Source organism: Anas acuta, chromosome Z (assembly GCF_963932015.1).
Source record: "Anas acuta chromosome Z, bAnaAcu1.1, whole genome shotgun sequence".
NCBI lineage: Eukaryota > Metazoa > Chordata > Aves > Anseriformes > Anatidae > Anas > Anas acuta.
In genome coordinates, this window is record NC_089017.1 from 32,253,248 (window position 1) to 32,265,910 (window position 12,663).

At 34.9% G+C, this 12,663-nt stretch overlaps 1 protein-coding gene across 2 annotated transcripts in view; it reads right to left on the reverse strand.

Moving 5' to 3' along the window:
- PCSK5 (proprotein convertase subtilisin/kexin type 5) overlaps nt 1–12,663 on the reverse strand; it is a 255,418-nt gene that overhangs the window by 112,122 nt on the left and 130,633 nt on the right. For both annotated transcript variants that reach the window (XM_068667577.1, XM_068667578.1), the window contains exon 9: nt 2,420–2,520. In XM_068667577.1, coding sequence (XP_068523678.1) covers nt 2,420–2,520 — 101 coding nt within the window. The remainder of the gene's footprint in view (nt 1–2,419; nt 2,521–12,663) is intronic.

Consider the following 12,663-nt stretch of genomic DNA (forward strand, 5'->3'; position numbering starts at 1 on the left):
TTCAACTAATCTTTTTTAAAAAATCTCATAGAAACACTTGTGCTTTTAACACAGGCTCTAATATGGAATTTGAGGAAGAAGCTATGTAAATGAAAGTTATCTATATGCAGACGAGTCCCAGTAAGCCCTTATGCTAAGCTACAGTATCATGTGCCCTTTCCTTGGTACATATTTAAAAAATATTGGAGAAAATGCTTAAAATGGATTTGGAAATTCTTTTTCCATATTTTCCTTTATTTTTTTTTCCACCAGTTCCTAGCATTTACTTAGAATCACCTAAATCTGCAGATATCAGAGGAGAGAAATACAACCCTAATCTTAAGATCAGAGAAATAAATAAAAATCAGCATTCAGAAACTGCTTAAAATTCTCTGTGTAGATTTCATAGAAACAAATCCCAGACATTAAAACTGAATATATTATGACATGATCTTCTTGCGGTAATAAAGGCATTATTTCACAATCTATAGCTTCACAAAACTAAATGTTCCCCCACTCCTAGACATGAATTCAGTTTATTTTATGGGAGAAAATATAATGAAAACTGGAAATAAACAGCACCCCTGCCCCTGCCCCCTACTTCTCCCTGTCCCCGCCCCCCCCTTTTTTTTTTCACTTCTTACTTTTGCATTTTAAAAAGTTAGTTGTTAAGTACTCATGTGAGAGAAAGTTAGTGAATTTTCCACAAATGTAGAAACTAGATTTATACATTTTATTATATTATTAATATATATCCCTTGCATTTAGTCAAATACACAGGCTAAGATTTGGAAATAGGAATCTGAAAGAAGGCAAAACACATTTTCACCCTGATTCTCATTAGCACCATGCACCAAATACAAAAAGTGACTAGGATTTTCATTCACTGGCACATTTTGTCTTCATCACCACACATGAAACCACTATACATTCTTGCCTTTGTTCGTAATGTACCTGTTCTCATAGCAATTACTAACTCGGGAAAAAGAAAGACTATGGTCCATAGAGGGTAACATGGATTTCTCTTTGATATCATCACCAAAGTACGCATTCTATAGAAAAAAGTAGTGCAAAGTGCAAGCTTCTCAGTGTGTGTTCCATAACAAAAAATAGCTCAATTTTAGGTATTACATACTATAATTCCTTGAGACTTTCAATTACAACGATGATTTGTTAGAAAATGCACACAAAATATCATGTAAAATACAAATTGAGAATTACAAGGAATGTTCATTTGTTAAGAAGTAATTATAAAAACTTTCAGCAGAATGGATTTTTCATGCATGCAATTTTAAATGCACGTGCAGATTGTTTAGAAAAAATAATAAGGATTTTAAAACAGAATAGGAAGAGATTGAAAATAATATTGTTTTTTTGTTTGTTTGTTTTGTTTTTCTGAATTAATAACATAATGTTGACTTTTCAAAATAGCTTTATTTCTAACAATTGAATTAAGAAAATCTAATTATAATGATACAAGTGCTACACTAAAGATTATATCAGGTTTTCAATTACAAACTCTTATTTTCATGACTATAACTCAACAGTGCAAAAGTATTCCGTGCTGAGTATTGGCCCATGGTTTTTTCCAAAAAGCAACATTAAAAATGGAAACATAATCCTGCTGCTACGAATTACATGTAATTTGAAATGACCACTGTACTCGTATTTTTTACTGCTTTGAAAGGAACTGATTGCCCGCAAAAGAAACTGTTTTTCCTTAGAATTTAATAGAATCAGTCTCATGGCACTTAGAACCATTTGATTTCAAGCATGATTTGTGGTGGAACATTACACCTGAGACCTGGAAATATTATCCAGGGGAGTCCCAATAGCACAAAAGGTTTTGAAATATAGAGATTTTGAGATTTCTACCTGATAAATCTCCAGTCTCTTGGCTTTTCCATAAAGCACATAAAGATACATCTTACAGACAGACTTTTTTTTTTCTTTTTTTCAGCATGCAGAGGTAAAGAATTTTTATTTTCCTATGATAGTAATTTATGCACCTTGTAGTTTAGCACAGCAATGATACTTTCCTTGCTGTTTAAGAATGGACACTGCTAAAGGAATCTGATGAATGCAGAAGGTGAGCTACAGGGGCCTGCAGAGTACAGTGGACCTGGACAGCAGAGTGAGTGTACTGTAAGGCATTGTGAGGATACTAAAGGTCGTTCAGTGGAAACTACCTGCATTCAACACCATTTCAACACCCTTTGTAGTCTGCCATTGCTTGCATGGTGTTAGCTTTCTGGCATGTGAAATGAGCATGCTGATCGTTCCTGCTGTTGGAAAGGTACTGCGAATTACTACAACAGAGTTTCTAAAGCACTTTGAGATCCCTAGATAAAGGTGCTGAGAAAGATCAATCTGTATGTTTTTTGTTTGTTTGTTTGTTTGTTTTTTAATTTTTTTTTTCAGAGTATAACTCAGATCTTACTTTGCTTCCAGTGCCAGTGCAATGATGCCTGCAGCCATAGGTGCAGAGGCTGAGGTTCCAGTATGGCTGTCTGTGCAACGCTGCCTCAGGTCTGTGGTGATCTGGAAGAAATTGAATGTGTGAAATTTAGAACATAGCTTCAGAAATCAGAACAGATTTAATTTGCTAAAATGAGTTGTATGGATGTGGAAGGTATTTCCTTCTTTCACTGCAAGGAAAAAAAATGTTTTCTGAATACATGACCTTAGATGTCTACATTCTAATCTGAGAATTTGAGCTTGAAGTCCTTTGTGAACTTGGAGAACTGTTACTGTATTGCACTGAAAATGTAAGTTAGTATCCTTTTTTTTTTTTTTTTTTTTTTTTTTTTTTCCCACAGCATGATCAACAAAAAGACATGCAAATTAGAAAAACGCCGAGGGTTTTATAACAGAACAGTTAGAACTCTGCCCTTCTTTGTACTTATAGAACACTTCCCATCCAAGAATCTCAAAGTGCTTTATAAACAGGACTGAACCAAAGCTCACAGTCCTATCACAGTGTGGTTATGCCTGTTTTAGAGACTACAAAACCGAGGTATGGAGATGTTGTCTGGGTTGCTTGAATTCACACTGGAAGTATGTGATAGAATAGTATACCGTTCTGCTCATGTAAAGTACTATGTTTAACCCATGCTCTGTTTTTTCATGATATATGCAATAACTCACATGAAATTAAACAGTAATTCATCTGAAAGTCCTGATGTAATCACAAATTAGGCCCAGAGACCACCAGCAAATTAATTATTTGCAGCTTTAAATTGTTATATATTGCTCAATTATCTGCTGCTACATACTTTTGTATGCAATCTAAGTGGTTGTATTAAGTTACAATGTGCAATAGCAACCAAAGAGATAGAGTTGCCTACTTAGCGTTGGGATGTTCCCATCTTGTAATAAAATTTAGACAGGTTATTTTCTGTAAGATAATAAATCACACATAAAAATGTGTTTATTCTAAAGCTACTTGTTTCAAGCAATATTATTCTAAAGTGATTCTGATCTACACCTTCTTTCTGAAGAAAAAGTTCCTAGGAAAAATAAGTCAGTAGAAATAAGAAATCACTACCACCTAGCAGAAGATCAAGCAGAATCCATGTGGAATTTAAACTATTTGCTAGTGGACAGCAGTCCACAGCACAGAAACTTCCATGAAGGCAGCAAAGCCTGTGAGGCCAAAACTTATTCTCAGCAACTCAGTTGATCCTTGAGATTCAGTCACAAATAAAGTATCTGCCTGAGGGGCAAAGAAGAAGTTGCTCACACAGCTTCTTACCCAAGTATACAGAAATCTTGTGTCTCCATTTTGTTTAATTCCCTAGCATCATACTTCATTTGTAACATGGATGTGTACAAAGACGAGTGAAGTAAAGGATGAAAATATCACAAAGAAGTACATGGCATGTAAAACTGCCTGTCTAGTTTTGACACTGGAAGATATGTCAGGAAAAAAACAGCCATGTTCCATCTGGGCACAATAAAGCAATTATATGTAGAAGGTATAGGTTTCACATATTTGCATTAGAAATAATCAGCGGTATATATATTACACAATACACAATATACAACAAGGCTGCTGAAAGTTTTCATGATGTGTAAACATACACAAGCTAACACAAAACTTATAGTAGAAAAGAAGCTAGCAGAACCTAGGGATCATTGCTAAAAGCAAGCAGTGAGCAAGTGAAACAAAATGGAAGGTTTTAGAAATGGAAAAAGAAGGATTAAATTATTTATACTGTCGTATCCTTAAATCAGTGAACTTACCAAAGGCCAGATTCAAGAATAATGAAGTCTAGAAAGAACCTCTTTTGCCCTATTGATGTCTTTCATAAATGCATACCCATTCTTTTTAAATAATTCCTTTTATTTATTCAGCTAAAAGCTGAACCCCATATATGGAATGTTCTTACCATTTCTTTATCTCTTGCCTTCCTTCCTATTGATTGTGCATTAACTTAAACAATGAAAATTAATTGCACTCAAAAAACCTGAATGCATGCAAATTCCATAAATGCCCTAAGAGATGAAAATGCAGCAGGAACAGGCCTAATACCATATTACCTACATGTGCAAAATCACAAGTTGTGATTTTGCAGCTGAGATAAGCCAAAGACCACAAGGACCAATGACTACAGTGTGACATACAAGCTTCAGTTTCCTTTTGGGATAAACATCTTGCAGTGCAGTGTCTGGGAGTGAAAGGGTGACCAGGAAGTAGGGCAGGAAAAGAAGTGACTAACACATGCTTGTCTCTTCTGCATGCTTTTTTGCAGGGACCTTGTACCTTTTTCCATGTCACAAGTCATGGAGTAGGCATATTCCTCAGAGGACTGAAGGATAACAATGCCTAAAAGAGGTCAGGTGGGGAGAAGTACTTACAGCTGCTTTACCTTAAGAGAGAGCCTCTCAATACATTGATAACCATATTGCATCTTTGTTTCTGATCCTTGGAAATAAAAAGTTTTCCGAGCTTTTTATTATCCTGTAGCTACAAATATCAAGTACAATAAAACCATGACACTTCTTTATTCAGAAATGTTTCCTCTCATGTTCTAAGCAGATGTTGTGGCAGCAGTTTGAACTACAGCCCTTATCTCTCTCTTTCACTGAGCAAATATTTCAGCAGAAAATGTGTAAAGAAAGCTTCCTAAGTGGAAATCCCATTTGAGCTATTTCAAAGCACAGTTACTGACAGGAGCTGAGATGTTTTTGGGGTATATTACCTCAAAAATCTAAGGCGTGTTTTTCAGCACTATGGGTTCACTGTCAGAGAGGTATTGTGTCTATCATGAGATAAAAAAGAGTACAGAACCACCAACAGATGAGCAATTTTCAAGAAAAATGGTGCTCCAAATTCCTGAACCACGTGAGGGCAACATCATTAATCGTGATTAACATCACAGTAGAAGGATATGGTATTTGACATCACCAAGTAGCTGTCATTAATGTATATTAGCTGTCATTCTCTTCAATAGGGTGAGGAGGAGAAGAAATCTTTCATTTCTATCATTGAGTACAACATATTTGTATGCTTCAATTATCTTTGTAACAACTGCTGATCTATGAAAATGCTGATGAGACTACCCAAGGTAAGTCCACATAGTATTTCTAAGGTCTTGATGTATAGACACTTCTAACTCTTCTAATCAACTAGATTTCATGGAAGAAAATGACAATGAATATAATAATGGCCTAGGTTAACCAACATGAAATTAGCAACCTAGGATGAACCCTAGTGAAAGGCAAACAATGTACTGTATTACTTGCAATACATATAAATCCCACACATTTTTGTAAAGACACAGTTTTGTTAAAGAAAAAAACTCTAGACACATATAAATGGTTTTATATATAAGCAACTTGCCCTGAAGAGTCAAGGAGATGTCATTTCTGTGTAGTCATTTAAGACTGCATCATCAGTCTTCCCATAGTTTCACCAATTGGGAGGTTAATGCCTCTGGTCAAAAATGGGATTTTCCTCAGCAGAGAAGGTGCTCAGTCTTCCCAAGCGTCTTTATTTCTTGCCATTTCATATTTCATGACAAGAGTTGTCTGAAATGATTGAACCATTCTTTTTACTTTCTGCTACAATTCCTCAAGATATGTTTTTTTCTATGAACCTATGTCCCCAGGATTGACAAGGGTTTAACAAAATTCTTCTGTTCTTTCTCACATCTTTTGTGTATCTGTATCTACCTGAAATAGAATAGAAGTCACCTTGTTGTATTTTGATACTCTGAATGAGAGTTTGTGAACAAGAGCAGTTTTTTTTTTTTTTTTTTTTTTTTTTTTTTTTTTTTTTGTGTGTGTTTTAATTGACAGGAGTTTTTTGTTCATTTTTATTTCAAGTTCTGCTTAACACAAAAGTTGGTCACCAAGACAGAATTATATCATAAAATGGCTTGGGTTGGAAGGGACCTTAAAGATCATCTAGATCACCCAGCCATAAGATGCCACCCACTAGATCGGTTGCCCAGGGCTCCATCCAGCCTGGCCTTGAACACTTCCAGGAATGGGGCATCCACAGCTTCTCTGGGCAACTGTTTCAGTGCCTTACTACCCTTACAGTGAGGGTCCTAATTTCTAATCTAAATCTATCGTCTTTTAGTTTAAGACCATTCCCCCATGACCATTCCCAGAAGCATGCCTTCAAAGAGAAAGAAAATCAGGGGACAACATGGCATTTTTTAGGAAACAAAAGTAGGAAATAGTAAGTAGAGGTATTTTATACAAGGTAAGTAATTTTAAATAATTTTTACAATGTAAACTTTTACAAAGTAAGTGATGTAACAGGTTCATAAATTATATCTGTGAGGGACTTTCTAAAATTTATCAGTGCTTTAAGAAGTTATTTGAAAAAAGAATTCACATGAAATATGGTTAATTTGCACAACCTGTTATATAAATTAAAGGCCCATCTAAGTAACCACAGTTATATGTGGTGCTTAACCTATCCTAGCTGCATGATCCAGAGCTGGGAAGCTCTGTTTAACATTCCAGTGTTATCCTATAGCATTCAAAATATCAGAGAATAGGAAGAATACCTTTACAACTGTATATCATTAGCCAACAGTTCTGTATTCACTCTTTTATGAGAGAGAACTTAAGAAGTGCATGTTCATGGTATTTACCTAGTGTTAATTTGACTTTGCCCCAGAGTATGAATTTCTATACCTTTGTGTATGCCCATACTTTGCAGTTTGTCCTGAAAACACCTAAAAGAAATTCTAGCTCTTTTCTCTAAGACTCTATGTAGAAGACATATACCTAGCTTTATCTGTATTCCTTAGGAGTGCATCCAAAGGTTGGATCGGTCCGTAATGGGCTAATGTTTACTGCAATACCAAATTTGGTGCAGCATAAACTCAAGTACATTTTAAGTACCTTCCCTGATAAACAAGGAACTCATTCACGATGTAACATCAGTGTGTGTTTAACTGTAACCATTAGCTCAAATTATTTCAGATGAGAATTTGCTGCCATTTACTTTAGTTCAAACGTCAATAAAAAAAGCTCCACCTGGGATACAGATTTGTGTAGATAAAATTAAATTATTGTTTACTAAGTCATGACTGTACAAGATTAAAAAAGAAAAAAAGAAAACCTCCTAAAATTATGTTACACCCCATATTTATAGCAAGCAATTATAAAAACAAATAGTAATGAAAAGAAGAAAAAAAAAGTTTTGGGTTGTTGTAAAAGTATGGGTGCTTCTATTAATCTACATTGGAACTGAAGTTTTTTATAAGAAATTTTATGTATCTCCTTCTAGATCAGAAAATGAGTTATTAATATTTGGTTATAGTTTACTTATCTACTTTATAATACATTCTTAAGCTATTAAACTGGAGGATAAATTGAAAAATAAGAAGGAACAGGGTAATCTGACACTATAAAATTGTAGCCATGCATTGTCCCTTAACTAGGAATTCGTATCTCTGTTCGACAGCCATGCAGTAACTTACGATATCTGAACTTGTTCTGAGTTACATCACAATAAATAAAAAATGAATTATTTTAATATTGACAGTAAATCCCATGTCTGGTGACTTCTTCCTGATTTACTGCAATTGTATATATTTTTTCCTATTTTGGATGTAGTAGTCTCACTCTCACAAACCAGCAAACGTATTGATCAAATTTGTTATTCTTTTTGTGCAATGGCAAGAAGGTAAGCTCTTAATGGCTGATTTGTATATTGCATGTAAGTATATATGCATAAGAAAATTTTGAGAATTGATATTTAGCAGTTATATTTCTATATAACTTTCCTTTTATTCTATTTTTCAATTCTATTCTAGCATTTTGTAGAATCATGGAATCATAGAGTGGTTTGGGTTGGAAGGGACCTTAAATATCATCTAATTCCACCCCCCCTGCCATTGGCAGGGACACCTCCCAGTAGATCAGGCTGTCCGGGGCCCCATCCAGGCTGGCCTTGAACACCTCTAGGAAAGGGGCATCCACAGCTTCTCTAAGCAACCTGTACCAGTGCCTCACCACCCTCAGAGTAAAGAATTTCCTCCATATATCTATGATCTAAAACTTATATATTTATAATCTAAATCTACCCTCTTTTACTTTAAAGCCCTTATCCTTTGTCCTATCACAACACTCTCTGGCAAAGAGGTCCTCCCCACTTTTCCTGTAGGACTCATTTAGGGACAGGAAAGCCACTATAAAGTCTCCCTGGAGCCTTATCTTCTCCAGGCTAAACGACCCTGACTATGTCAGTCTGTACACATAGGAGAGGTGCTCCATCCCCTTGATCATCTTTGTGGCTCTCAGCAGTCTGAACAAAAACGGGCAATGTGATGCACTGAAAAGTATGTGTGATTCAACAGTGAAAATGAACACACATATTTTTTATTCTACACTCTTTAAGCATTTTATAACAGTTGAAAAATTTTGTCCTCAAATTTTTCAGTTCTGTCTTTTCTTTAGTTCATGTTTGACCAAGACATCTTTCCAAGGTACATGGGGTTTAATAGGTCTTTTGTAGTACTGGATTTTAACAAGTTGGAGAAGAGAATGGAGATGCTATATTATCTTTCTCAGAATAATTGTATAGTCTATGAGCAAGAGAGCCAAACAGGTGAGAGCAATGTCCATGAGTGTATGTGTTGGAAAAAATTGCTCAGTACTCTTACTTTGAAGAGCTAACTCCACACTTTGATGTCTTTTCCTCCAGGGGTCTAGCATGGCAGAAGTACACAGTCATTATCCGTATGGGGGTAGCTTTATACACAACACAAACACAAAGCTATTTACTGCATCTGCTCCACACTGTTCTGCTTTGCCACTGAAAGTGTCAGGAGGTGGAACAGGCTTGTCTGGCTTTGAATGACAAGTACCAGCAGCAAAATCTTCTCATATAGGCTGTGAGTTTCAGAAGTTGGTTGATAATACAGTACAGGGAAAAGAGTCTTGGATGGAATATTTACAGTCTCATATTCAAGCATGTGAGATCAGTGAATATTACGGCACAAGCTACTGAAGTAGCTTTGCATAATAGTAGTTGGGATGCAAATTATGTTCCAGTAAACAAAGGATCAACAGATGGGTTAATTCTTATGGCTGCTCAGTATGCTTGTGCTTTTATCATTCAGTGTGCCCAGTAATGCGGTTTGTAGGAATAGTCTAAAATTGGCTTATGCAACTGGATTCATCACAGACGAATGAAGGATCTGATTAGTAAAAGTAATCAGTATCTACAGAACTGATGAATTCAATTTAAGGTTATTTTTGCTTGTCTCTTGATAACTTGTCTTAGATCTCAAACGGAGACTCCAAATTAAGGATATTTTTGAAGAAGCCAATCTTTAAATTTTTTCAATAAAGTTAATGTAAAATCTCTTAATTATTTCCTTAATTCTGGGATAATATATGTTCATTTTATAAAAAAAAATCTCTCATTTGTAAAAGATGCCTTTTTAAAAAACCTTACGATAAAACACAAAACTGCAAGTATAAGCATAGGGTCATAAATTCTAAAACTGAACTATATTACTTCAGTTAACTAAAAAATTATCTGTCTTAATTCTTGTCTTTGATTCTAACATAAATCAAAAGTGAGAGATGTCAGAAATAAGAAATGTTCTTTTATTGGAATAGTAATTCTACAAAAGCAGAAAGCCCATGCTAATTGAAAAGAGTGAAAGACAAATATCAAGAAAACTATGGCTATTCAAAAATGAGAGGAATGTACAAACATTAAATCAGTTAAGCAGAAAACTACAAATGAAGACTGAGAAACATAAAGATGTTTTCCTAGATTAAAAAAAAAAAAGCAATGATATATTGGTCAACAAAACAAGTATTGACAGGTACAAGAAATAATAAATAAATAAATAGAAGTGAATAAAAGACAAAGGGGGTAGCAATGAATAAAAAATAGAAGGTGCATAGAGGTCGTAAGGAAAGACAAAGGACAAAGAGTGAGGAACGCTGGTGGAGAGCATAGGACAAGAACAGAATAAAGATGTTTTTAAATTGATCAGAACCAAAAGAACCCCAAAACTGATATTGTTTAATTGTATAGAAATAATAAGATAGTTAATAGCCTTTTATAGTAAATGACTATTTCACCGAATGTTCTCATTTTGGAAAAAAAATAAATGAAGTTTTCAGAGCATACAAAAGTGATAAATCATCTTCCTATTTATAGCTATTTTAAATAACAAGTTTAAATCAGAAAATTTGGAAGTACTAAATATTTTTAAGAGCTTGAAAGTGAACATGTTAGACTGTATTTTTGATTTTATCAAGTCTTTGAACTCTGGAGATATTCTAGGATATTGAAGGAATACTAGCACTGTGTCAATATTTTGAAAGGGCAAGCGTTATTGCCCTAATAATTTCATCTTTTTTTTTTTTTTTTTTTTAATGCCAAGCTTTTAACTGATGTAAAACAACTGATACAAGATTTAAACTAACTGTTAATTGATTAAATAGCAGCATATTCAATGATGATAACATAGGCTGCTGGAAAAAAGAGCTTGCCAAATTGCCACAGTATTTTTTTTTGGTCAGCACTTTGGTTGAAAGTAGTATAGTTAGAATTCTGAAAGACAAATAATGTGATATCACATATTTAAAAAAAAAAAAAAAAGAAAAGAAAGATTTAAATTTAAGAGATGATACATAATACATATATTTCATGTGAAATAATCACAAGGTCTCAAAATATAAGCATACAGAAGAAATTATATATATTGTTATAATGAGAGAAATTATATATATGCTTAAAAGCACATATCAGAAATGAGGTTTGTTTTTAATCTGGCCTTCTAAGATTTGGTTTTTAACCTTAATGTGGCCTAAAGCTTTTAGGTGAAAACACTGATAACTTTTGATGAATGCTGCATTTGTAGAAACACTGGAGAAAGTGATGATGGGGGCTAGTCTGAATTGAGTTAACACTCAGTTAGGAGTGTTAACTCAGGACTGGGTTGAGTATAGCCAATTGAGTACAGCCAATGGTAAATGGTGCAATAAAGAGACCATAACTACCCTCTCACCTGAACTCCAGGCAGCAATTCTGAAAAAGACCAGAAGTGGTTCTGAAATCAACTTGGTTGTCACACAGTGATGAACACGTAATGTGACAGCGAGGCTAACAGGTCTCATTGAGGCTTACTGTATTAAGAGAAGTGAAATCTGGCAGTTACAGATCCACATTTCCTGGTCCATCTGGCACTCATGTCATGACCACCTGAGTGGTGTGTCCAGTCTAGGTGCTCAAAGCTGAGAGAGGATTCTTAAGAAAACATGCCTTAAGCAGAATGATGCAAGAAGCTTAAAATCATTTACCTAACCATGGTTACCTAACCATGCTACATGGTTTAAAAGAAAGATGTTAGACTACTAGAGCGATCTTCATAGAATCACAGAATCATAGAACCACAGAATCAGCAAGGTTGGAAAAGACCTCCAATATCATCTGGTCTAACCATCTGCCCCTCCATGAATATCACCCACTAAACTGTGTCCCAAAGTACCATATCCAACCTTCCCTTAAACATCCCCAGGGAGAGTTACTCCACCACATCCCTGGCCAACCTGTTCAAATGCCTGACTGCTCTTTCTGAGGAGAAATTCTTCATGCTAACAATAATATCTGTGACACACTGTAATGTCGAGACATTGAAGCTAGAAGAGCTCAGACAGCAAAAAAAGATACATATATTTTTAATAACAACGCAGAATTAAAACCACTTACCACTAGACTTGACTGGATTTTTTTTTATTTTTTTTTGTCATTAGAAACTTTGAAGGGAAGATTGTGTGTATTTGTAAAGATTATTGTCGAGTTGACCATAGCTACTGGATTTGAAGGACTCTGGGAAGTCCTATATTCTTGGCTATGCAACAGTTCAGAGTGGAGAATCACAAGGTCTCTGCGGACCTTAGTATAAATTTCACTTAAACATACAGAAGTTAGTGATGGTCTTTTAAATGACAGTAGAGGGAATATAATTACATAAGTGAGGACTGCTAGGAAACAAAGTAATTTCTGTCCTTCGCTATTATTTATCAGGGAGAACAAGAAACATGCCAGGAACAGAGATAAGGTTTCTGTGAAGAGAAGTAAGTAAAGAACAGGAAAACTACTGGAATGAAGCGGCACCCCTGAAAAAGTTTAAAACAAAAATTAGATCATCTGATAATAAGAAAGAATCCAAGAAGGAATGGTCAGCATCC